This window comes from Notothenia rossii (genome assembly GCF_949606895.1).
Source record: "Notothenia rossii genome assembly, chromosome: 11".
NCBI classification, from domain to species: domain Eukaryota; kingdom Metazoa; phylum Chordata; class Actinopteri; order Perciformes; family Nototheniidae; genus Notothenia; species Notothenia rossii.
Window position 1 is genome coordinate 6,690,934 of NC_136910.1, and position 27,355 is coordinate 6,718,288.

The window sequence follows — 27,355 nt, forward strand, 5'->3', positions numbered from 1 at the left end:
GTTTAATAAATGCAGTGGAGGGAAAAGTATAACTACTTGTGCCTCTGAAATGCAGTAGAGCAGACGTATAAATGAAAATGTGTTAGTACAATTATGTTAAAATTAATGCTGTCAAAATTATCGCGTTAACGTCGGTAATTCATTTTTTGAATTAATTGCGTTAAAATATTTAACGCATTTAACGCATGTGCAGAATGGCCCGCCCCATACATCCCAGCAGTGGCGGCGCCAGGGTATGGCTGGGGTAGGCTACACCCATACCAAGAAATGGCTTAGCCCCACCATAGCCCCACCTTAGCCCCACCTTAGCCCCACCTTAGCCCCACCTTAGCCCCACTATGACAAATTATGTTAAAGTAAGCAAAATAAAGTCCGCCAACTCACGCCGAGTAAATTGCACAGACAGCAGTAAGATTGATTTCAGTAGTCACTTGTCTGGAAATACCGAAGACTAGAAACAGTTTTGAAAACTTTTGTCACGTGATCGTCTTTTCAATAGAACATCTTTGATAATGTCTTCTGGCCAATCAGAATCAAGATAACGCCGTGGTGTTGTTGCAGGAAGTCCTGACGGAGAATACTTTTGCTGTAGTACATCTCTATATACAGTACATCAATACAACATTACGTGTTGATAGAAATCAACAGGTAATGAAATAAGACCCCACGGTTTGATGATTGATAGGTGTGTGGGCTGTCTTTCATTCTGACACACAGAACAATGTTATAATAAACATATATACATACGTATGTTAAATGGATATATCCGCCTTCTTTCATTTATCTTTCCATTCCCACAACAATATACATAAAGAAATGTCATATTTTGGACATAGTTTGAATGGTGATTAATCATGATAAATTAATGTTTAAGCTGTGATTAATCTGATTAAAAATGTTAATCGTTTGACAGCCCTAGTCAAAATAGTACATTAGTAATTTTGCTTTCCACCACTGTTTTTTCTTTTAAATATCTTGTCACTTCTTCCACCGCTGTAGTTTCTTACATTTTGTGCTCTGATCATCGGTTATCAAGGATAACCTATCCTACAGCAGGTCTTTACCAACTCTCTCAGTGATTGTACAGTTATGTTTGTTTTTCATGTATTGTGTCTTGATATTTGTCTCTGTTGATGTTACACATGGAGCTACTGTGATGCAAGGAGCATTTCAGACTTGATCTGACCATTAAAGTATTATCGTATCGTAACTATAAGAGCAACTAAAGGTCTGTGTGTGTGTGTGTGTGTGTGTGTGTGTGTGTGTGTGTGTGTGTGTGTGTGTGTGTGTGTGTGTGTGTGTGTGTGTGTGTGTGTGTGTGTGTGTGTGTGAAGGTGGGCTGCTTGTTAGCAAGGATCCCCCTCTTTAGCTCCCACACAGGGCTTCACCAACTGGTAAGTATGGCAGCACGGGTCTGACTGCTAGAGAAAGGTCAGTCCTTGTAGAGGGTCGACAGATTGAAGTATCAGGGGAGCCCATTAGTCTGTTTACCCCCCCACCCCCCCTGCATGAGGACGGACTTCACTCCTCCATTGATCTGCCGTGGGAACACATCACACTGTCCACCTGCACCTGTAATGAATCACTGCTCTCTTCCTGTACCTGTGGCCCAATCTGAGGAGGGGGAAACATCATTTCTGTCTCCTCATCAGAAATAATAATGTGCAGACTGGAGGGGGTTTGGGAAGTAGGGAATTTAAAATGGCTATACCTGAAAAATGTGGATCACATCACTTTGGTTTTGAGAACTTTAAACTGGCTTTCTGTCCGTCAGAAAATGACCTTAAAATACTACGGTGGGTTTTTAAAGAACTGAATAGTTAAGGGCCGACATACTGTGAAGACTTACCATAGCAAAGCATCGTTTAGTTTTTATGCTCCATATATTTCAAACAAACTCCCGGTAAATGCTGAAATTAAATCAAGACGTTTCTTTTTGCTGCTGCGTTTTTTCTTTAAAGCAAACAATTATGTATATCTTAAACTGCACTGTAAATTGTATTCTTGTTTTTCATACCCGTCTTATTTTATTTTGACTTGTTCTAATGTGTATTCTCTTGGCGTTTTAAATGCATTTAAAAGCAATCTTATAATGTCTTCTTTTTGTCTTAAAGCACTTTGAACTGCCTAATTGTTGAAATAATCTTGCCTCGCCTTGATTGAGGCTATTAGTTGCAGGATTGTTTGTTGACATGCTAGAAACAAACACCACCAAAAACACACATCTCATTCATAAATCCTCAACATCTCAGTGTGTGAACGTTGTGATCAGCTGTTTTAGCGCAGTGCTGTTGTACAGACCCACGTTAACAGCAGCCCTGTCTGTGCACACGGAAACCGACTGTCGTCCGGTGATCTAACCGCCTTCTGGAAAAGCTTCACAAGTACGTCGGTACGCATTTCAGATTGTTGCCGCGCATGCGAACCTGCGTACCCCTGTCTATAATGTTATTTGAATCATCAGTTCATAAAACATTAGATTAGTATCATGACTATTATTAGTATCTAGTTTTATACTTGTGTGTTTCCTGCTGAAGTATGCAAGCGGTTGACATAAAAGCATTGATGCTACAGTGCCACTTCGACATGTAAGGCGCTGTTTACACGAGAACGAAACGGGTTGTATCCGCTACTTTTCTACTGCTACTGACCATGCTACAGATGTTAGTGCAACATCTACAGCTCCGCTACCACAACCATCAGCAACAAGTGGGCATGGAGAACTACATGAACTACATGTTGCTAAATCCACCGCGGAGAATAAACAGAAGGGCAACCATGGCAACCATGCTCGGCGGTTTTCTTCGCTGCTTTTGGTGTATTTTGTGGCGCCACTTACAGGCCCGGCGTATGTACTACAGCGTCTCCAGCGGTCTCGTGTGAAGGGACACGTTTATTGAGCCGTATCCGTGTGAACGGGAAACTTTTTTGATATCGAATTCGGTTGGTTTGCGTTCCCGTGTAAATGGGGTCTAATTATGCAGTTTGGCTGACAATATAATTACTACTTTCTACTAAACTACTTCTATACTCTTGGCTGACTTGACGAACGTCTCTTATGCTGTCCTTTCTGTTTGTACGAAGTGTAATGGATCCCTGACACCCTCTTTCCCAGGTCCCTCCTCACCTTTGCCAGGTATTTGCGTGACTTGCTCTCGTTCTGGTGGCGGCAGGCGTGCAGGTAGCAGGTGATGGCGGAGACCCCGAGGTGGAGCTGCCGGTCTTTGACGAAGATGTTCTCCAGGTAATCCCCCCACATGGCCCAGGCCTTCACCAGGACGTCGTGCATCTGAACCGCCGCCGAAAAGGCTTTATTGGCCTCCTCTGACCTGAGGGAGGGGGACGGAGAGAAGCGTTAGAGCGGGAGGGACAGACAGACAAGTGAAGGGCAAAGGGAGGAAGGAGACAAGGAAGGATTGGGTGGAAGTGAAATCAGAAAAAAAAAAAAAGAGATACAAAGTAGGACGAGGGGGTTGGAGGAGATGGATGCATAACGGGGAGGAAGGAGCGAAAAGAAAAGGAGAAGGATGGAGTGTGCGAGAAACAGATTATGATGATCACATTCTGAATGATGTACTACACATCAATAAGCACCACATTTCATTTGCTGTAAACTTCAAGGCCTCCCCCCCTTTCCCGGTAGTGAGCGTTTAACCCGGCATGAATTAATGTCACCGAGGCGTCTTCCTGTGTTGGAGTTGAACCCAAAGCCATCATACTGTGCAGATCAATCCATGTAATGCTGGGCGACATTACAGGAGCTTAACGTGTTCCTATGTTATCAGGAATGACAGCGGCAGCAAGGTGAACAAAAATCGCACATCTCTATCGGAATAAATCGCTTAAAGAACTACAATCTTCAAAAACATACATTTTTATAATACCTCAACCCCTTACTTATGTCATTTTCTTTACATTGCTGCTACGTACTCATTTTTGAAGCCATTGATGTGCACTTCTTATTCTATTTCTTCTCTATATTTAATAAGTTAGCTTATCTAGAAGCAATCTAGAAGTTGCACTTTGAATATTGGATTCGGAAAATAGCAGGCGAGAAATAGACACAGGAAAAGTGTCAGGAGACCCGGGGGTTTGACTGCTCGTTTATGCTGACAGTGAAATATATTCCGGATCATCAGCGGTTTTCACCACAGCTCCTAACCTCACTTTGGCACGCAATCTGAATAATTGTAGTACACCTTTCAGCCTTTGATTAATAAATAAGATGCACCCTGCAGTCGGGAACGGGAGATGTCGATAAGCAACAGTTGGGAAATGGAGCTCAGATTTTAGGAGTGCTTCCAAAACTCTCCCTCTGGATTACTTTACGGTGATATCTCTCCCCAGCCAATCAATTAAAAAGTGTTATTATAAAAGGCATTTTGGCATATGATTAAGAAATGGGAGTTTGATTGCTATGGGAGTGAGATCCGGGACCCCGCGGTAATACTTAATGGGGTTTCCTCCGTCACTGTTGAAGTACATTAACAGTTTCTACCCGGCTCAACAGGAGCACCGGCACCCAGCAGACTGTCAAATCTCTGACACCCGTTTAATTGAATGATCCCAAAATCCTTTGCACATGTGGTTGCACACGCACACAGCCTCTCCCAAGCCCTCACCCCCACTCTGCTGTTAATTCTCCCCCGGTGTAGGGGAAACTTAATGATTGCAATAAACCCTGCTGAGGTGGAGGCAAGTTCTGCTGATCGCGGAGATTCCTGCAAATTGCCTCGAGCTAATTATTGAGCCGCATATACATTTAATAAGCCTTCCTTAATTTGACTTTCACCCCTCAGGACGACATGTCACGTCAAAAGTTGATGGGTGTAAAGGGGGCGCTGAAGGGGAAAAGGGTGTTGTGGGTGTGCATGGCCTTAGAGAGAGCAGTAGTTTGATGCAAAGGCTAGCCCTGCAGCAGAAAACACATCTAAACAACGTCACTGAGGTTACCTAGCGATGCATTCTCAGAAGTGAGTTGGCTTGAGGCAAGAAGGGGGTGGTGATTAAATATAAATATAAAACACCCACACAGTGTTAAGGGACCACTGACACAGTTTGAGGTTGAAGAAAAAGTAGGACAGGAAGACGGGTACAAAACAACTAAAAAGGTAGACTCAAATGTCATGATGTCCATTGATAAGTTCAAACTCGATGAGAATTATTTAAAAAGACATGTTCTGCTCATTTTCAGGTTCATATCAGAATGTAGTCTCGACTGTGACATGTCTCCGTGCTTTAATGTTCAAAAAGCTCTTTATTGTTCTCATACTGCCTGTGCTGCAGCACCTCTTTTCACCCTCTGTCTGAAACCAGAGCCCAGTCTGCTCTGATTGGTTAGCTGTCCTGCTCTGTTGTGATTGGTCAACCGCTTAGATAAGATAGCGAATAAGAAGACAGCTGGAGCACAGGTGGACTTACTTGTTGATTTGTGCAAGGAACATGCCCTTCAGAGCGTAGAACTCAGCAGTCATCTCCTTGGTGAAGTACTTCAGGTTGGTCGACTCGATCACCTCCAAACCCTTCAAATACAAACAAACAGAAGTTTAACTTCACACCGAACTCCAGCAAAGAAACTGTGGTCGTCACAGAGGAGGAGAGGAGGAAAAAAAAGATGCCTTCTGATTCGGACAGGGCCGTAATCACAGGTGAAAAACAAACAGTCTGCTCGGTGTTCATTAAGAAGTAAGAAAAGTGTTAAGGGAACTAAACTTCCATTATGGTGAGCCTCTGATTAGGTGTCCCCTATGTGCTGCCGTGACAAACGATGTGTAGCCGGCGAAAGAGGAGCAGAGGAGATGAGATAGAGAAGAGAAAGGGAGAGAGAGAGAAGAGTGTCTACTGGCACTTTTAATGACTTGTGGTGTGCTGAACTGCTTCTATTAATCAGAGTACTCCATGGGCTTAAGAGCAAGCTCCTGAGTTACACTCTCTTATAAGTCTCCCTGCTATAAGTTCTCACCTAGAGCCTCCCCCAAACACTCCCTACTACCTCACCCACTCCGAGTACCGCTAACTGCGCCTGCGGCAGGGTCAACACAAGTCCTTAAATCAAACTAAATTCATAAAATGTGTTGTTTTTTCCTCAGTAGATATTTCAGATTGAATCAGGGTCCAAGCAGCTGCACTGCATTACGGTGAAGGTGATGCATGGGCACGATATATTTATCATGTTTGGAACAGCCGTAATTAGATTGGTACAAACTCTGTGGAGAGTGATTTTGCTAATAAAATATTTAATGAGTTACTTACAAGCTTCTAAAGCCGAGAGTGATTTTAAACATGACAAACACACTCGTTAACACACTGGCATTTGTAAAGTGTTATTAATTATGAGTTCCACCAAACAACCCTGGGGCTTACATGTATTGAGGCTACAACTATTGCAGTTATTATGGAAAGTATTCTGAATAAACATGTTTTCATTAGCAAAGCATCATATATAGGGTTTTAATTAGGACGGCAGAATTAATACAAATTGTAATATGGACTAGCGCTGTACCCAAATTGCAGTAGGAGCAATATTTAGTGAAGTCAAAATACGTTTTAAATGAGGTATTGTGGAGATGGCTAGAAACGGCGGGGTTAATAACATTTTTGAATGACACCAATCTTTAAAAATAATAATAATCATAGTAATACAAATATTTAATTTCCCCCAATGTCGCAAATCATATCGGCATTGCTGTATCTGTCAATTTATATTTGCAATCATTTATTTTTTCGAAATTGTGTAGCCCTACTTTTAATGCCTGTAAATGCATGTATATTCACTGCAATGGTCAAACACATAAATAAACAAACAAACAAGTTAGCAAGTAAGCAAGCAAGATAGCAAGTAAGTAAGTAAATGTGATTCTCTAATTGAAAGTATATATTGTAGTCGAGTAGAGAGTTCCCACTTTACCTGCATGCACTCGTTCTTGCCCATGACGCCCGCCAGCTGCAGGTAACATTTGACCTGCTGCCTGATCTTCTGGAAGCAGTCCACGATGGGCACGGTGGGAATCGTGTGGATACGACTCAGAATGTCCAGCGCCACGTTCACCAGACCCTGGGGGGGGGGGGGGGGAATCAAAAACACAATTATAACAGGATCTAAGAACGATACAGTTTGAAGGTTAGGATTCACATCTACTCTGAACTTTTCTTAACAGCAAAAAACCAGTACCTGTTTGCGTCCGATCTTTCCGTACTGAATGATAGCAGAGGCCGAGGCGTGAACTCCCAGCATGGCGTTGTTGTTGTTTGGATCGTGCTGTGTGTTGGTCTCATACGCCGTCACTATGGCTATTAGACAAACAGTCAGAATTGAAAAAGTTAGCAAATGGAAGTTAAGCATGTACAAAACTGGGGATTTTCTAGTTCTCTGAAAGCTGTCGTAACACAGAGGAGGGCATCGGGGACACTGAACGTATTGAACAATAAATGGGCCGTGGTGGTGAATTTCATCAGGAAAACTCCATTTCACTTCAACATAAGTTTGAAGGCTGTCACGTAGAAATGAAGTGATTTTTTATTGGTGCTGCTTCGGTGTGAGTTGGAGCTCAAGTTGCTTGAGACATCACATTTTGCAGTGGCTGCGTCTGCAAATGGTTTCAAAGTCACCGCGGGAGAGAGCACTGAGCAAGGTAAATATGAGAGTGTGTGTGTGTGTGTGTCAGTGTGTGTGTGTTAATGTCCTGCAGCAAAGAGGGAGTGCTTTAGCGAGCTGACATTTTGGAAATGCAGAGAGACCCTGAGGGGGTTCTGTAACTCGTGGTCTTTTAAAGAAGACTTCTTCCTGGAACTAGTGGAAGTGGCATTCTGAGGAAGTGTCTGCATGAAGTTGTCATTAACGTACAATGAGTCAAAAGTCGTGTGTGTGTGAGTGTGAGTGTGAGTGTGAGTGTGAGTGTGAGTGTGTGTGTGTGTGTGTGTGTGTGTGTGTGTGTGTGTGTGTGTGTGTGTGTGTGTGTGTGTGTGTGTGTGTGTGTGTGTGTGTGTGTGTGTTACCTTGTATGGAAAATGGTATCATACTAAGGGAGCATTTAAAGTTCACCATCTGTTCTTCTTTAACAAGCTATTTCTCTCAACAGTTAGCAGCAAATGTCCTAAATGAGTCGTAAATAGGGTTAGGGATATTTAGTGTTGTAAGGTTAATGGTCTTGTGGAGTGTAGACATGTTTCTCCATTTGCTCGAAGATGTGTTTTAAACAATCCCGTTGTTTATCTTTTCTGTTTGTCATTGCCCCTCCTCTTTTATTCTTGGTGTGAAAATGTGGATTTAAGACCCTCTGCAGACCTTCTGACTGTTGTACTTCGCTGCTTGACACTGTAACGATTTACCTTCTTGCAAGAATAAACTAAAGCCCCTGTCACACTGTCCCGAAATTGACACCCGATGGACACACGAATATGGAATTGTGAATTTCGCACGAAGATGCCCCGAACCACACACGAAGGCAACATTTACATTACATTTAAGAAATACGACTGCAACGAAAGTACCACAAACAATTATGTTAAAGTACTATGATACTGTACTGATATTTTCAGACCTTGTTCTTTACTTTCTCCGTCTTTATATGTAGAAGATATTAAGTTTTCTCCGTCATGTTGTTTCCATAGCAACAACAACTTCCTGTCAACTCGCCTTCAAAATAATATATTATATCCTTTTCAGTTTCACAGAACACAAATTGGGTTATTTACATAATATGTTTACATGATTTTGTTGTGCAATAAAACAACCCGATGGACACACGATAAAGGAAAAGTTCAAATTCAGCTCTGATCGTAGCAACATCGGGACATTCGTGAGGGCATCTTAAGCCATCGTTTGACCGCCGGTGGAGTTTCTTAGGCTCCGGCAGCAACTTCGTGAGTGGTGGCAAAATCTTTAGCATGCCAAAACATTGCCGAAGGTTCATTTTCGTGTTGAATTCGTGTGTCAATTTTGCCCATCGTAAGGCCATCGTGAGAGCATCTTGTTATCATCGGTGCCATCGGGCATTCGCCCCGATCAGAGTGAGGGCGAATGCCCGATGGCACCGATGATAACAAGATGCCCTCACGATTTGACAAGATGCCTTCACGAGTGCCTTACGAAGTTGCCGCTCCCGAAGTTGCTGCCGGAGCCTGAGAAACTCCACCGGCGGTCATACGATGGCTTAAGGTGCCCTCACGAATGGCCCGATGTTGTTACGATCAGAGCCGAATTTGAACATTTCCTTAATCGTGTGTCCATCGGGTGTCCATTTCGAGACAGTGTGACAGGGGCTTTAAAGACTGTCTTCATTGCAGTATAACGGGAAGGTCTCCTCACCATTGTATATTATTTACTGCTTTGTCTCCGTAAGTTTCACCACATACCTTGGTAGTGGTGCTGGCGCCACATGAAGATGCTGCTCCAGTGGGACAGGTCGTCGGACACGATGGGCAGGCGGTTCCTCCAGGTCTTCACCACCGTCTTCATGTCGTGGAGGCTGGTGTTTCGGCCCAGGTTCGTCGGCTGCAGCCCCGAATTAATCTGAGCCGCTTCCTGCAGCTCGATGATCTGCTGCGCCGCCTGAAGGGGAAAATAAAGTACAACAAAAATCAGCTCTTGACCTTTTTATAGTCTTAATATAGTGTCTGGGTGACTTGACCACACTCACTTGACTCCAAACTTTTATGATCCATGCAAGGTGGCTGAATTACAGCCGAATGCTTCGTATGCTTGCAAAGGCTAGCTTTTTTATTTACAGTTAACATTTGGTGTTCCAAGACAAAGATCTGGTCCAGAATGTGTGCCATCTGCACTTAATCTTGCTAATGTTTTGTCAACACAGAAGTGTACGCTGCAAGCCAAAATGATCACCGCAGAACACACATGACGTCCATCTGCTGTCAGACAGAGACCAGTCACTTAGATATCTCATGGTGTGTTGCTGATACCGCTTTGCTTGCAATATGTTAAAATACTCTGTTTTTTTTTTTAGAGCAGAGTAAGTATTTAATTTGATTTAATAATACGAAAGATGGATGATCACAATAAAAACTCTGAAGAACATTCCATTTCTTTTATTCTATTATAATTATTATCCTTGTGTGAATAGATAGCTCTCCTATTCTGTAAAAACACCTGCATCTTCCCACGGGGATCAACAAAGGTCTATCTTAACTTAACGTGTTTGGAGTGTGGCTATAGTTAAGGGAAGGAGGAACACAGATGGTGTAAAGGATGTAAAGAACAAGGATTAGGAGGTATATATTTTTATTTTGTATTCAACCAGATAAAAGCATTGAGATACAATCTCATTTTCAATGCTGACCTGGCCAAGAAGGCAGAAGACAAAAAAGCAGTCACTACTATACACTGTGCACATTAGGACAGTAAGAAAGGTACACTACTTATTACTGCATAGAATAAATATAGATATATATAATAAATAATAATAATAAATATATAATATAGAAGGAAGTAGAAGAAAGGTAAGAGCAAGGAAGACAGAGTGTGACTGTAATGGATCAAATGACTTAGGTAAAAGCATCAGGAGTACAAAACAAAAAGTAAAAGGCAGAAAGAGATGGGTGAGAAAAAGAGGGCTGTTACTTTCGGGTAATGACAGAAATTAAGACAAAAAATGATGCTCGGCTTCAGAGTCAACAATCCTGCTGCTGAAAGCCTCCACAAACGAGATGGATCAAAGCAACCAAAACAAACGTACCTCTCCGGAAACCTCTCTAACATTACCCGGAGAAACAGCAATGCCTTCATAGCCCCTTCTAACAAAACATATTTACAGTTATTCTTAACTTTGGACGCTTTTTTGGACTAATTTTTAGGACAATTTGATTGAATGTGTGTTAAAAGAAACCCAAACACACAACATTTGATCATTAAAAAAACAGTCGATATGATTTTATGCCACATAAATAATTTGGAGTGGAAAATCTTTCTACGTTAATTCAATATCTATAAATCCATATAATATGGGGAAATGTGAAAATGATAAGCGAGGGCTTCTGTCTCATCCCATGAATGAAAAGAGCCTCATTGATTGGCCCAAAGCCGCTTTGTGAACATATAATCAATCATTCCATTATAACTGCTCATCAATCAATATTAACGCCGAGCCTCGTCATCGATCGTGCGGCTGATAATCCGCTGATCGCCAGTCACCGCTAAGAGCTGGGATTTGATGATAACTTGATCCAAATGCTTTCTGAACCCTCCCGTATTTGCAGAGTCCGGGCTTCTCGTTCTCCGAGGCTCATGAAGTCGTGAATGTGAGACGGAGAGAGTTTGGGGATGGAGATTTACAACCGGCCGCTCGGCTGGGTGGAGGAACAAATAGCTTGTTTTCCTTCTGCGAGGGTAAATAAGTGGACTGCATACACACACACAATAAGAAAAGAAAGGACTCGCCCCAATTCAAATACCCATTTTGAAAAGATAAATGTAGCGAATCGGAGCGGTGCTGAAGACTTAAACCCCCCCCCCCCCCCTTGCTCCGGAGTCAAATCTCCCAAAACAAAATTAATTAGGCAATACAATATTTTTCACAATTATCTGTTAATATCAGCTGATGGCCCTTATTCAGAGCGTCCCATTCATCATGTAAATGTAATTCTGCTGCAGGTATTTAATCAAATGGTATCTGATGGCAGGGAAGTAATTACAGCTATTCTAAACTAACTCTTTCTTCCCCCCCTCCTCCTCTCTCTCTTCTGTTCACTCTACCTTTTTCAATTTTCTCCTCTTTCATCTTTGCCCCTGTCTATTGTAATCTCTCCGGGGGGACTCAAAGAGGCTTAAAGGGTTTTGGATTATTTTTATTTTTTTTAATCATCCATCTACAATTTTTACAAAATGAAGTGCGAGAGGGAGGCTTCTCCGGGCTACTGATGACCTTTGACATGCAACTCTTCACACACACACACACACACACACACACACACACACACACACACACACACACACACACACACACACACACACACACACACACACACACACACACACACACACACACACACACACACACACACACACACACACACACACACACACACACACACACACACACACACACACACACACACACACACACACACACACACACACACACACACACACACACACACACACACACACACACACACACACACACACACACTCTTTGAGGGGCAGGTTGAAAAAACAGTTCTAAGCTTTGGGACACTTCAGGACTTCACAGGAACGGTCATCACTTTCGAAATCATAGTTTGGTATTAGCATCTTTTTGCCGAAAATAATAAGAACAATATACATTAAGAAAATAATTCTAAAAAAATATATAATAATAATAATAAAAACAATTATAAATAATAATGCAAATAATACAAACAAATTATGATTAAAATAATAACACAAAATAAATTAAAAGTTGAATTTCGTTTTTTTGTTAATCTGATGTTCCTAAACTGCTTGGTTTTTTCAACAGACCCTGAATATATGCATGTACTATAAAATACAAAATGAACACTTATATCTGTTTTCTAGACTAAAAACAGGTATATTTGATCCTAGAAGCAAAGAAATACAAATATAATACAACCTTAAAGTAATATTTTTGGATTAAGGCTGAAGTTCCTTTAACGATTGAACTCAAACGAGTGGTGAAACAAATATTTTAATATAATGTTTTTGGCAGTGGAAATTGTTGTCCCGAATGACTAATTAGGGTAGAGCATTTGAATGATACCAGAGGGTTAAGTCAATCTAAAAACTAAACACAGTCCACGCAGAGTCCAGAAAGGACCAAACATAAGAACAGAACAAATCACACACATCTCAAGTATAATCGAAATGTCTTGAGTTGTTTTTTTAAAAGCTTCTACAGAGACTGCAGAGCGGGCACTGACCTGCAGCAGAGGCGTGTGCACGTGGGACACGATGTGCGGCAGCCGCCTCCACTCTCGGATGGCCAGACTGGAGGCCATCTCCACCAGCCGCTCGATGAAGTTCAGCTGCTGCTCCTCCGGGTGGCAGATGGCCAGGTAGCCGCGGTGCATGTTCACCTTCCACGCCATCTCCTTAGGACAGCTCAGCTCCACCTGAAACACAACCAGAATGTTAATATACCAGGGTTACGGTGAGATGATTCATAAGAATACAGCTGCAGACGGAAATTCAAAGAGTCAAAGGTTTTATTGTCATATGCACAAAGATACAGTGTAGAAATGGCAATGACATTCTTCTGACCTGCGCTCCTCCAACAATGCAACATATATAATAAAATACAAAAATTTAAAATAAAGCAAAAAGTCTAAATATATATATATATATATACGTCAATAGAATATGGGATATGTACAAGAACAGAATATGAAATTAAATAATGTAAATTAAGACCGAATTAAATACGGTTTATTGCGGTGATATTTATATAAATGAGTATATTGCAAGATGACAACAGGAATGTTTATCTATATTTAAATGGGAGTTTTGCAAGTGTATATTTATCTGAGGAGCATAAACAGGGTATATGCAGGAATCCTGAAGTCAAAAGTAATTTCTTTTAAAGGTCCCATGTCATGCTTTTCCGGTTATTACCCGTCCCCTTGTGTGTTATGAAGGTTTTTATGCATGTAAACGGTCTGCAGAGTCAAAACCCTCAAAGTACACCCTGTAGCGAGTAAAACTCTAAAACAGGAAATACCTCCCCAAAACGCCTCGTTGGAGATACGTCACTGTCCATTGATTCTTCCAGGGTAATTCATGATGTCATGCGTTACCCGGAACCAAATGGACCAATCCGTGGAGCCGTTACGTTAAGCCCCCGCTGATTGGTCCAAATTGACCAATCCACGGACTTCCTCACACACACACTCAGTGCATGCAGCTCTGCTGATCTCTCCTCCCTGGCTGCAGGCTGATAACAGACAGTTGGGATTGCGGCGAAATTTTCTCTGCAGACCCATTCTCTCTGCAGACCCATTCTCACAGCGTTTATCAACCTTTTTCTTACTCAATATCAAGCCACACTTATTGTTTTTACTTCGGCTGTGACTTTGTGTGTGCTCAGGGTGAGTTTGGCTGTGTTTCGCTGTCGCTAAACAAGGAAACCACACCTCCACGGAGCTCAGCGCGATTCACAACGTCCCGACCAATCAGAGCACACTGTGCTCACAGGGAGGGTGGGGGCTGGAGCTATTGGAGCTACAACGAGCCGTTAAAGGCAGAGAGTGAAATTCAGTGAATGCACGTAGTTTACAGAGATGCTGTATGAGAAACCAAAGTGATTTTGGAAAATTGCACAATATAAATCTATTCTAGTAGACCTCAACAATGGAATTATGATCAGTGGAAATGGCCATGACACGGGACCTTTAAAGACCTTTTATAAGACCCTTTCCATACATTTTAAGACCTCATCGCCACTTGGAGTTCTAACCGGTTACCTTGGCGACACACTTTACCTCACATTAACTATATACAGTATTGATTGTCCTTCCTCCTTATCTTCCAACCATTTGGACGCAAACTTGCATTTCCCCATAACGATGTTGCTTAGCAACCGGCGTAAACGGATCAAGCAGTGAGCGTGCTATGTCCTGTTCAGATGACGTCAAACCCAACGGGATGCCATAAATAAACTCCACAGAATCACACTACACACCTACGCAATGATTACATTCAGGCAGACTGTAGAATACAACCTCTCTGGACCATTTATATACTTATTGAAAACAAGCTACAAAATGTAATACCTTGGAAAATGCCGTTTAATACTTTTTAATAGCCTTCATTTTTGCTAAATTGATTGATCGACTTTTAATATTTTTTAAGACCCCGCAGACACCCTGATAAATGTGCTGTGATTTCTTGATCCTGCAGAACATCCAGAGCCGATTCCTCTTTACACCCGATTGGCTAGACTCTTTGTCCCCAAGGTGATAAAATAGCACACTATTCTTCCCACTTGTCTCTTTTCCTACTTGTTGTCTTGTTATTTATTTATCTTTCTGTATTTTATGTGCACGTACTACTTCTGTTGGTTGTAAATACTTTTTTGGTTTGTAAACACGTCTGGGTTGCACCGTGAAAAATGATAGTTAAAAGTTTAGCAAGAGTCCAATTTCTTTGTTTCTCTCATCAGTCTTTTCACCTATTCTCCCATCTGCAGTCTTTATGCAATTTAGTTGTAATTGTGTTTTCAAACAACAGCTTAATCTTGCTTTCCTAGGATATAAAGCAATCGATCAGTTTCCCTGCAGAATCCATAGTGGTCGCACACAGGATAGAGATCAAATATTGACAGGACAAACACTCTAATATATAATAATGAAGTCATTATGCAGGTTTTTCAAATCTTCTTTTTGCTTTGTTCAAAAGTTTTGTATCTATGTTGTGTTGTTGGAGATTAGCTGTACATTTAAATGAAAACCTTAATCACTGGCGGACAGTAGATGTTAGTTGCAGCTCGAAAAGATTCAAATAAACACTAAAACTGATACCCAGTTGTTGTTGTTGTTGTTCTGTTTTCCGGTGTTTGTCCGCATGATGTCAAGCAGACACATTCTTCACAGCGCTGGGAGTGTGGTCGTTTTAATTAAATGAAAACATCCGAGGGGAAAGAGCCTATCACACTTCCCTTGCATAATTTAGCACAAACACACAATATCGTTGTTTGCAATTCCTTCTCTGAATGGTTTCAGCAGGACTTTTTGTGCTAATGACAAATCAACCTGACGAGTCTGACACGCAGGCGGAGGAGAGGAAAAGGCTCGGCTATTGATTAAAACCCTGAGTGCATTAACAATAAACAAACTATAGCCTGGAGGGAGCTGCTTTGTCCCCTGCAGGTTAAAGGAGAGAAAGACAGAGGGATAAGAGAAGGAAACAGGTAGAAATGAAAGTAAATGAGAAGGCATATAGTGTGCTTGCCCGCAGTGTGAACCTGAAATGTTGAGTGCCCCAAAGTGTTATGTCAGAAATGTATAGTACGGGTCTCTAGCACATAGAAACTGCCTCCATTAAGAGTGTTGCATTAATTAGCATATGCAAACAAGAGAAGACAAAAAAAGGGCTTGGCCGATTTGGGGGTGGTTTTTCAGGATGTTGAATCAATTTCAAACATTTATATGATCGATAACGTCATTTAGAGTCCCCTATAACTTTAAAATAGACCCAAAATTCATCACAATCAGCCCACTGGGAGTACAAACAAGGCCACTTTCTGATTCAAGCTGCCATTTTTCATCTTGAAAATGTCAGAAATTGAATCAACACCATGAGTAACATCAAAAACCACACCAACAGTGTCGAAATCGGCCAAACCATTTTTAAAATATTGTCTGCATATGCTAATTAATGCTAATATTATGCTAATTGTGCAAATTGCCCAATATATACAAGTTAGCATCTGGCAGTTTCTATGTGCTGGGGACCCGTACGATACATTTCTAACAGTACACTTTGGTGTACTCAACATTTCCGGGTTCTCAATAGGACTGGCAAACAGACTAATATGTGAGTGTTTGCGTATGCTCTTCCGATGCCCGAGAGAATCACAGTTATAGGTCAGAGCACACTTATCAGGAGGGGACACTTGATGAATATCCTGGAGACAGAGCTGCCCTTATCAAGAGGAAGCTTTAATTGAAAGGGGGGACATTTGGACTTTCTCTCAAGAGCTCGTGAGCGGCGACTGAAAGCCTCGCTCCTCTCCTCTCCGTAAAACAAATCACCCCGCAGCAGATGCCCGGGTAATTATTCAGTCACAGTTGTCGTAAATATTAACCGCTAAAACCAGAACTGCGGAGCGAGGGATGGAAGAACAAAAGAAAGAAATGGCTACACAGAAGGAGTAAAGAATGAAACATGGAGGTAAAGCGGAGTTGCTGCTGCCATCCCGACAATTTAATTAGGTGTCACCTTTAGGACAGAGCGGCTCAATGGATTGGTTCCAAGTCTGCTTGAAAGAGCAAAGCACGAGTATTTGTTATGTGTCAGGTACTATCACGCGCTGTCCACCCGTCTACAATTAGTTTTAGGCAAATACATTAACAGCGCTAACAGCTAGCTGCATTTCTATTTCTTTACGGCCACCCTTCCCCCTGTGGGAGTTGAGGGGCAGGAGAATATCAAGTTACCATCTGCTGACACGAGGTCTGCGCTTAATATACAGCACTGTACCGGAAAACAGAAATAAAGCTGAGGCTCTGGTTCACTGAGTTCAACCCCAGAGGCTCCACTGTGTCTGTGATTGTGTTAGCGAGGAGCTTGTGGTCGTACTTTCTATTTTCGGTCCAACTGTTGACAGAAAAAAGGGTGTCTGCAACTCCTGGGAGACAGTGAGAGCACTTCTGTCGTGTGTTTTATGAGACTAGAAATCCATACATGAATATATGCAGTGCATGGGGACTGAGCACTTCTCACCTGCACCAGAGCCTCCTTCATGGCGGCCCAGTTGGAAACCCTCCAGGCACACTCCAGCATGAGATAAGGGTTTGAGTGCCCTTTGGATTGGCCGTATTCAGTCAGAGGTTCCCACTGGTTCAACTCCTTAGAACAGCTGTGGAGATGAAAAGTGAAGGCGAGTTTAAACGGCTCTTTCTCGTAAATATGCCACAAATGCTGTAACTTGTATGCAGTGTAAGAAACAGGAGATCCTAGGTTTCCATTGTTATCTTAACACAAAACATAATGACTGCTACAGATCCACCATTATGAGATAAAAGAGAGAAACTCCATCTGGAGGGAGCACAGGGATTTTAGCCTTTGCAGACCATTTACATATTTACAAAAACCCATATAACACAGTAAAGGAAAGGGAGAACCCGAAAAGGCATAATAGGGCCCCTTTAAGAGGGACCACCAAACTTAATATTAAGGGGGAACAGACTGATTTTAAAGGAGTGACCCACAAATTAGGTTAATCTCCTTGAAACAATACATGTTATAGTTTTATAAGCCCAATAGAGAAGGTGTACACGGATAGAAATTCACCGCTTTCCATTTTGACCTTTTTTTCCTCTGAATGTTTTGCATGGTAAAATACCCCAACGATGGAGGCAGAATACATTTAATAGTGGACAAAGTAAAATGACAATAATGGTCTTTAACAGGCAGGCATACAGCTGGGAGTAGGGCTGCACGATATATTGTGTTGTGACGATAATCGCGATATGCGCGATATTCACATCGCAGGACGTACAATCTTTTATTTTTTAGGACGTGCGATATTAAGTAGGCATGTTACAATTATTTTCGCCGCTTACTACAAAAGTAAAACTGGCGCGGCTCTCATGTCAGGAGTACTTGAGTGAGCACAGCAAACCACCAATCACACTCAAATGTCCAAAGCAAACGGACCCGGTGATTAAAGGTAAAAACACTGAATAAAGTCGTTTCATGTGTTTCTCCAGTTCGGTGCTGCTAACCGAGCTAGCTCAGCTTGTTGCTCTGATAACTTAGGATCCAGACGTCCGTGATTAAAATCCTTCATCCGGTTAAATATAGTTAAAAAAAATACTAATTGTATAGCATTAAAGTTCAAGAAAGGATGGTTTGCGGACAAAAACACGGTCTTTTCTTCAATTCCTGTATTTTTTTCATATCGCAATATTTATCGCAGGGGAAAAAAATATATCGCAATGACAGTTTTTTACAATATCGTGTAGCCCTGTGAGTGATTTGGTTCTGCAGGGAGGTTGCCCTAAACTGTTTAATTCAGACGCATCAAAAACAGGTTTGATGGAAAGTTTCCCTGCTGACAGAAACATATTTTCCCAGAAACAGCATCCATATATGCAGACACATTTGATTTAGCAAAGAAAAAGATGACATGGACAGATTCTAAAAGTAAAAATGTACATATCATAAAGGAAGTCATTACATTCTTCTAATAGTGGTGGCTTCTGTATTCCCTGCTGTATAATTCCTGCAATAAATATAATCAATTTGATCTAGTTTGAGCGATCAATGGTGCACGGTATATATATGAGGGTATTAAAGCAGAACCACGATGTGTGACAAAAAACTCCAGAAGTCTCACCGTATCCAGTGGTCCTCCCACAGCTGGTACTCGGGGAAGATGGCGGGGGAGACGTTGCTCCTCTCGTGATCTTTCCTCGCCTTCTCCATGGCCTTCTCGTAGCTCTCCTGGGCCTGAACACACACACGCGTAACATTTAAATCGAGTTTTGTTTTAAGCTAGTGGAACATTCCTGCATGGTTTAACTATCGGCTACATTTTTATATATAAATGGGCCCGATATAAGATTAAAAAAACACCTCTTAGTGAAAAGCATTATCATTTAACTGCCACGCAAATTACAGCTCATAAAGTTAAATAACACATGAATGGAGGTGGGATTAATGTGCAGGGACTGAGGCTGCACAATTTGGGGAGAAAATACGATATGTGGGTCAAACCCAATACATTTGAAACTGTGTTTAATAGAATCATACTGTATATTTGAATGTGGCTTTTTTTCGAGCTTTCTCTCACCTGTTCAAAGAAGCCGTGTTGCTCGTAGGCGATGGCAGTGGCGGTCTCAGGGAACTTGCACCTCTTCTGCCACAGACCGGCCCACATGTCCTCCTCCTGGAGCAGAGAGTAGAGCTCTGCCAAGGAGTCCAGGATCTCCTGCAGAGAGGGAGAACATAAGGGTTAAGGAAACTGTAGATTGAATCAGGAGAGTTTTTGTTAATGAGTCCATTTCAAACATGAAAAGAAAATATAACTTTATATAATATAAGCAACTATTTGTAATGAGGCTTTGCTTTCTAAAAAAAACACTAAGATAAGATGGAACTTTATTTATCCCCATGGGGAAATTCAGGCGTTAATAGCAGCAACAGTGTCAAAATGAAAAACAGGATTCACACAGGGTCAAAAATAAAGACAAAATAATAATACAGCAAAAATAAGTATTGAAACAAGATGTCAAAGTAAAAAGTTGTTAAACATGTTAAATATATTTGTGTGCAGATGAGAGTGCAGGTTAAAGTCTTGTAAAACAGTGCAGGTGTTATGTTTGAACAGTCCTGGTTACTTTCTTAGCCCTTGATTGTGCAGCCTGATGGCTACAGGCACAAAGGACTGTCCCAGGCGCTTGGTGCTGTGCCGAGGGGGGACGAGTCTGCGGCTGAACGTGCTCCTCATCTTCACATTGTTTTAGCATTGTCAAGTTAATAAATATTAGTGGTGACGGCCCAAATAACTCAATGTCCAAACACATTACCTGTTGCGGGGGTGTGATGCTCTCCTGCTCGTAGAACTCGGTGCTCTGCTTGGGTTTGCTGTGCAGGCTGAGACCCTTCTCGAAGGCCTGCTGCTCCAGCATCAGGGTGGAGCGCAGCCACAGGTTGTGAGTCTTCCCCAGGTACTTCAGCACACAGGGGCGGATGGGGATGGGGGGTACGCACTGAGACATGGCCTCCACGAAGCAGTTGAGGGCGCTGGGCTGACAGTCCCTCTGCGCCTGGTGGCTGCCGCTGCACAGGAAGGGGCTCATCTCTCCAGACAGAGCCTGGAGGGCAGAGAGAGAGAGCATCAAATACACAGTTTCACTTAAGTGGCATTGCACTGATACGGCATATTGATAAAGGCATTTTGTTGCATGTATGGGATGCAATGTGATGCCCTTTTCCAGTAACAGAGATATGGTAAGAAACTGGAAGAAGAGAGGTGGAAAGGTACGTGGCTGGGAAGTGACAAACAAAAAACATTTCCAAAATGATGCTAGTACATACAGAAATGTGCCAAAAATATAACTGTTACTGGTATATATAAAAAAGAAGTGGCTAGTCCTTCTCTCCCTCTTTCATTAATTATCTGAACTGTTTTTGTTTTTATGTATTTAATTGTTAATTTATTAATTTACTTACCTCTTCCTTTATATATTATTAACTTCATTTGTATCATTTAAAAAAAAAAAAAACGTATTGTCAGTGTCTGTCTTGTTTTCTGTATGTTTTGTTTTAGTAAATAAATCATTATTTAGTTCCTCTACGCCAGGGGTCGGCAACCATTGGCACCGTAACCAGTAAAATAAAATATAAACATTTTATTTTCGGATCCTGAACGAGACCGCCGCAAGAGCGCGTCTCCCCGTTGCCTGCAGAAGGAAGCCATGCACGCAACGCAGCCCCGCTCTCTTTAACTCCAGTCGACTTGCTGCTGCATTCCTCCGTGGTGAAACGATCAGGGGTGAAGTGCTGCCGGAGCGCGCCGCAGTTTTTGCGTGGCTGTGTCTTTAGTTGAAAGCCCAGTGGCGAGCTGCTCATCTCTCATCGAAAATAATACGCTACACACAGGGGCGGACTGACCATCTGTGTGTTCTGGAGAATCACAGAACCGACGGTCGTCATTAATTATTATTACGCCGTTTAAACCAATTATTTAAATGTGTTTAAACCGCATCATGTAAGTTCCGCTGACAGGTGAAAGAGGTCCACACACTGCTTCCCCGCAGCGAGGCTCCCTCCGCCCTCCCGTTGACAGTTCACGAGCGTCGAGCGTTAAAAACAATAAATTGATGTTTTCAAAGTAAATGGATAATCGTTTTTAATAATCGTGATATCAATTATTGACCCAAATAATCGAGATTATGATTTTTGCCATAATCAAGCAGCCCTACTCGGTACACCGATCCCAATTTTTTTTAAATGGCACTTCATATCAAAAAGGTTGCCGACCCCTGCTATACGCAATCAGAGCCTCTCAGACGGCCACATTTAGACATAAAGACTTTTAAAATATGGCCGCCGAGTTGGTGCTCTGATAATTATGACTGACACACACTCAGAAATAAATGATGAACTGGTAATGAATATAATTTCCACTGCCCGTCCACGGCTCGGTGTAATTAATGCCTTGATGGTCACTTTAATTAGCCTGGTGGTGGAGAAGGCCAATAAGTCATCCAATTCCTTCCTCAGAAGAATATCCTTTTCTATCATCACCACGTCATAATCCCCCCAGAGATATAGCGCCTGAGCACCAGTAATCACTCTATTTTCACCATTAATTCATAAAGTGTATTAGTGGCATGAAATGCAGGCATCAGGATAAACACATGTGACATATTTGTGACTCCATGTCTGTCACAGGAGGAAAATATCATCTTTTTGAAGACGTCTGTCTATTGACGGCATGTTTAAGAGCTCAATCACTTCAAATCATGGCCTTCCAGTGAGTCTCAAAAATACTCTATACGCATCTGGTTCATTAAACTCATTACAGCTTTCCTCTCTGTGCTTTCTCGTCGCCGTATTTAGCATAAATGAATCTGTACTCATTAAGTGGAATTGCATGTTTTGAGACAGGAATGGGATGGCCAAGGTCAGATTTACTTTCTGCCTGATAAGATGCTGAAAGGGAAATGTGGACTTGATGAGTTTGTACACAATGAGAAAAAATAAGCAATGTGCAAGACACAAATACTTGGAGAGGATATAAGTGTGCATCTGTCTTTATGCTGTATGAGCCGTACAGAAAAACAAGCTAAAGTAAAGCAAAAATATAAAATAGCTAACAGTGAAAATGTACCACAAGGCTAGATGGGCATCTCTTTATGATGCAAATGTTCGTCAAGCACGCACTTATTTTTCTTATTCAAGACTCAACTTAGTGTCATTCCACAGTACAGCGACAGTTTGCGACGGCAGTACAGTGCATGAGTTATCAATGAATTCACGTAAAGGCAAGGACACACCAACCCAATTTTGGCCGTCGATGAGCGTCCTGTCGCCCTACTTAGGGTTGGGAACCGAAGCTCTGTTCCAGATGAGAACTGATAAGAAAATGGCGGGTACCCGTACAAAATACACAATTGCGGTTCTGCTTAACGGTTCTGCTTAACGGTTCCTAAACGCGGTAGACCCTGTATTCCACGGGGTCCGTCTGCGCCACGGTGACCCGGTGGAATACAGGGTAAGGGCGGACTGGCCATCTGTGTGTTCTGGAGAATCACAGAACGGCGGGCCGTTGACGGCCGGCTCGGTTCGCTGACGGCCGGCACCGCCCTTATTTTTTTTAAACGGCATCATGTAAGTTGCACTGACAGGCAACGGAGGTCCACAGTTGCCCCGCAGCGAGGCTCCCCCCGCCCTCCCGTAGACAGTTCACAAGCTCAGTCACTTCATAACACCAAAGATGGGTCGCGGTAAACGCTCTAAAGTGAGGCTCCACTACACTAAAAAAGAAAAAGACAAGGCACAGTGTAATGCCTGTTAATAGCTTGGGCATAGCTCAGTTAAAATAAAGCACAGCTATTGTGCAATACATTTGTATTGCATGTATATTTTTTATTTGTAAACATGTGAGTTAAAGCTTAAAAGAATAAAGATATTTTTGTTATCTAAACGTTTGACCTCTTTCTTTTACAATTTTTTAATCGAAACGGGGAATCGATAAGAACTGGAATCGATTAAGAACCGGAATCGATACATTTCAAACGATACCCATCCCTAGCCCTGCTCAGATTGGTGTGTACCGCACCGTCTTGTCTTTTCGGCCGTGCCGACACCTTCCGCCAGCCATAGGCTGCCGGCTAAAGGCCGTCGGTCAAAGAAATCTGATTGGCTGTTCAGCTTAGCGAATCAGTGCATGAGAAGCGAAACGGAAGTGAGGGACCCAAACAAACGTTTAAGAAGGCAAATCTGAGATTTCATTTAACTCCAGCTCTCGACACAGGTTGGGGAAAGCCCCATGAGCTTCTCGCTGTAGAGTGAAAATGGAACGCACACGCTATTTGTTGTTTGTTTATATCACGCAGTCTGTTCTTCTTCTCTCGGTGTATCACGCAGTCTGTCTTCCGGTTGTTGCCTCTTTTGAAAGACGAATACACACTACCGCCGCCTGCTGGTAAGGAGAGTTATTGCCACTCACGCATGTACGTGCTACTTGCTCGCGGCTGAAGTCTTTGCGGTGTGTTCAGGGGCGAAATGTGGCCAAGAGACTTGAAGCGACACAACAGACGTGTCCGTCGGGACGTGTGCTTTGGTGTCAGTTTGGTGTGTCAGCGCCTTAAAGCAGAACAATGCTGTAGTAATGTTTCCTGTTGCTCAGGATACCCATTTTTACATCAAAAGCTTCTATTGAGGTTTTTATGAGGAAGTTTTGAAAGTACGGTGTTTTTTCACGACTTCATATTTTTAATCCTAGAACAAGATCCTCAATTGAACAGAGCGATTCTTGGGATTAAAGGAGTACGTCTTTTTCTTCTTTAAAGTGGACCTCTCATGCTATATTAGATATAATATATTGTAGGGCCATACCTATATAAGACATGTCTGTGAAGGGCTGAATCTGTGAGAAGTCGTCTTCGCTGATTTTGTGGCAGACTACAGCGCCACCTAAAGGCCTGGCATATGTACTACAGCGTCTCCAGCGCTTTCGAGCGGCAATGGCCGTGGCCCAACCCCCCATCCCCCTGATATGTGGAGAGTTGCCCATATAGGCGGTGCACCCCTTTTCTGACGTCAGAAAAATTCAAATCTGTATCAGCTCCGTTGCAGCCCCGTTTTTAGAGATGTGGGTATGGAGGAAAAGAGAGAAGGTTGTGTTTTCTGACACTTGGTGAGTTCCCTGACACTTTTCATGTATAAAAGACGTACAAAAGTGCATTTTGCATGATAGGTCCCCTTTAATATAATATGTCACTACGACACGCAGTGAACATTTGAAAAGGCAAAACCCCCCAAAAACATGGATTAAGGCAGGAAACATAGTTAGAAAGTGGTAGGGAAGATATTTTCAAGCATTTTGGAAATGACTTCATCATTTATTTGACTTTTGGTCTTTACAAAACTTCTATCTAATTCTCCTAATAGTATGATACTAATAATATGAGTGTAGCCTAATCTAAATCTGCTACTGAGCATAAATAGAGGGTTTAAATATTCAAATTCAAATGTTGGTTTGGCATTTGAATGTCAACGTCATGGATGAAGCTTCAAACTAATTGGTACATTATATTATTATACTTTTGATATACTTTTAGTGGTTCCGAGAGTCCTTAAAAGTAGATTAGGAGTCAGAGCGTTCCGCTAACAAGCTCCCTTTCTTTCGAACCAACTTCTTTTTATTATACTCTTGTAATACTTTCATTCGAGGTTGTTAATCTGTAAAGCCCACTGAGACAAACATGTTTCGTGATATTGGGCTATATAAATACACTTTTATTTGTATCCAGCTGAAGTCACCAGCCCTACTTGCTTGTATACTCTGGGTATTACTAGATAAATGCCAGTAAGTTGTACTCACGTGCTGCTGCCTGTCAGAGAGGATCTTCCAGAGGCGAGGGAAGAGCTGCACCCAGGTCTTCTCAGCCAGCGGGGTGGAGATGTGGCAGAGCTGCACAAGAGCGTTCAGCAGAGCCCCCGTCTGAAAGAAACACATCAAATAAAAATGTATTATAGCCCACAATCACAAGAAATGCCTCAAAGGGCTGTACATAAGCAAAGACAAAACACAAACGTCATAGCATAAAAACATTATACATGGTACTGTTGAAACAGACAGCTGCTGACTCAGCAAGGCTCTGGATCCGTGTCTACTGATTTACTTTCGTACTGGGTGGTTAATTGTATTCGAATAAACTTCCAGGTTAAATCGAGTTTTATTTTATAGCAAGAATAAAAGCAGCAGGTTTCTGGATCATGAAAAACTTCTGCATACATTGAAACAGTTTTTTATGAATATGATGTTCAATATCTTTTATAGTAGCCCCTGGGTAATTAGGGTCATTCTGGAAACTCCACAACAGTTAGATAAATCATTCCCTGCCGTTTTATCAGCCCCTCAGATCACTGTAGAACAGATCAGATTTAGAGAGGCAAACGTACCTTGACCTCCCGTAGTGAGTCGAGGAACTTGTCATGGCGGTTTGTCAGCATGTGAAGCTGGTTTCCTGCGTCTTTCTCCGCCTGCTCCTTACTCTTTGGGATGGCTGTTTGATCACCTGGTGCCAATTCTATGTCTATCTCCACATCCTGCCAGACAAGAGAAGAGAGGGAAGTGTGTATTGTCAGAAAACTTCGGCAGCAAAGAAGCAATATTTCCACTTTTTCTCAGGTCAACATTTGGTAACACACCAAGCGATACAATTGTAATTTATGTTGGTAAACGTGTCTTTTTTTGTTGTAAATTATTCTCTTTTATTGTGATTGTAGTAATGTGTTTTTTATTACATGTACAGCACTTTGGCTCGACCAAAAGTAGCTTTTAAATGTGCTATATAAATAAAACTTGATTTGATTTTTTGTGTGTGTGTGATTGCGTGTCTCACCTCCTCCTTGGTCTCACTGTTCTCTCTCTCACGTGGCTCCTGCTTGACATGCGTTGCCATGGCGAAAGCGGCGCGGTCGTGGCTGTCAGCGAGGTTGATGACGTTGGTAATTGAGGGCAGCATGGAGCCCTGGCAGCTGGTGCCGATGATGGTGTTTCGCTCACACACCGCCAGCAGCAGCTGATAAGAACGAACACACACACATTAGTTACAATATCAAAAAAGTATTTGACATAGGAACACACTGATACCGTCCAACTGTAACGGCCCGTCCACACACAAGCATGAAAAATTTTTTTCAAAGCTTCGTCCATTCACTTGAATGGGGTGACGTAGAAGATTTTTAATCTTCGCCGAACTGCATTGTGGGGAGCGGAGCATGGCTTTGCAAGCATCGTGAGCATCAAAAGTTGAGCAATGTTCAACTTTTGACGCTCCCAATGCTTGCGAAGCTGGCATCAGCCAATCAAATCCCGTTTATGCAAATCCCGCCAGTGCAAGCGCTAGCCAATCAAACCGCGTGCAAGCTGGGAGAGCCAGACCGCACGCAGTTCATTTCCTCATATTCCAAACGAGAAGTTACGGTAGCAAATCACCCGGTTCTTTACGATCAGAACTATTTACCGGGATACAAACCGGAGGAACCAGGCATAGAGGGAGGTGGCAGAGACAGTGGGTGAAACTGGTAGGTTTTCGCCTGTTTGGAGAGTTTATATCCAGTTTACTTTGTTTTAACATTGCTATTGTTTTGTATGTCGGGGGCGGGAGATTCATGTGATTGGTTGCTTGCAAAAAATCGCCAAGCTTCAGACACGCCCAGCTTCAACATTTTTCAAGATTGTTTTCATGCCTGTGTGTGGACGGGCCGTAACTGTGTGAGTGTGAAGGTAAAACATCACAGAAAAAGGAACATAAGATGGAGAATTATGTCCTTAGTAATAACTATTTTACTTTTGATTACTATTCTCATTATCGTTAAAACACATATTAAGGATGATTATCTGAACCAAACAAGGACTTTTAATGAAGTCTGTAGGATTCGATTTGTAGCCAGGACTTCTCTGGAGTACCAAAATAAAAGTATAGCATGATATTTTCACATATT

The 27,355-nt window shown here is 42.1% G+C and overlaps 1 protein-coding gene across 4 annotated transcripts in view; it reads right to left on the reverse strand.

Annotated features, from left to right (window-relative positions):
• The window catches only part of trrap (transformation/transcription domain-associated protein), a 116,397-nt gene that overhangs the window by 28,143 nt on the left and 60,899 nt on the right, over positions 1–27,355 (reverse strand). For all 4 annotated transcript variants that reach the window (XM_079657576.1, XM_079657575.1, XM_079657574.1 and 1 more), the window contains 13 exons: positions 26,251–26,430; positions 25,808–25,954; positions 25,227–25,346; positions 20,200–20,487; positions 19,464–19,601; positions 19,008–19,120; positions 17,390–17,525; positions 12,871–13,062; positions 9,355–9,550; positions 7,172–7,290; positions 6,908–7,054; positions 5,422–5,522; positions 3,128–3,329 (listed from right to left, as the gene is read on the reverse strand). In XM_079657576.1, coding sequence (XP_079513702.1) covers positions 3,128–3,329; positions 5,422–5,522; positions 6,908–7,054; positions 7,172–7,290; positions 9,355–9,550; positions 12,871–13,062; positions 17,390–17,525; positions 19,008–19,120; positions 19,464–19,601; positions 20,200–20,487; positions 25,227–25,346; positions 25,808–25,954; positions 26,251–26,430 — 2,079 coding nt within the window. The remainder of the gene's footprint in view (positions 1–3,127; positions 3,330–5,421; positions 5,523–6,907; positions 7,055–7,171; positions 7,291–9,354; positions 9,551–12,870; positions 13,063–17,389; positions 17,526–19,007; positions 19,121–19,463; positions 19,602–20,199; positions 20,488–25,226; positions 25,347–25,807; positions 25,955–26,250; positions 26,431–27,355) is intronic.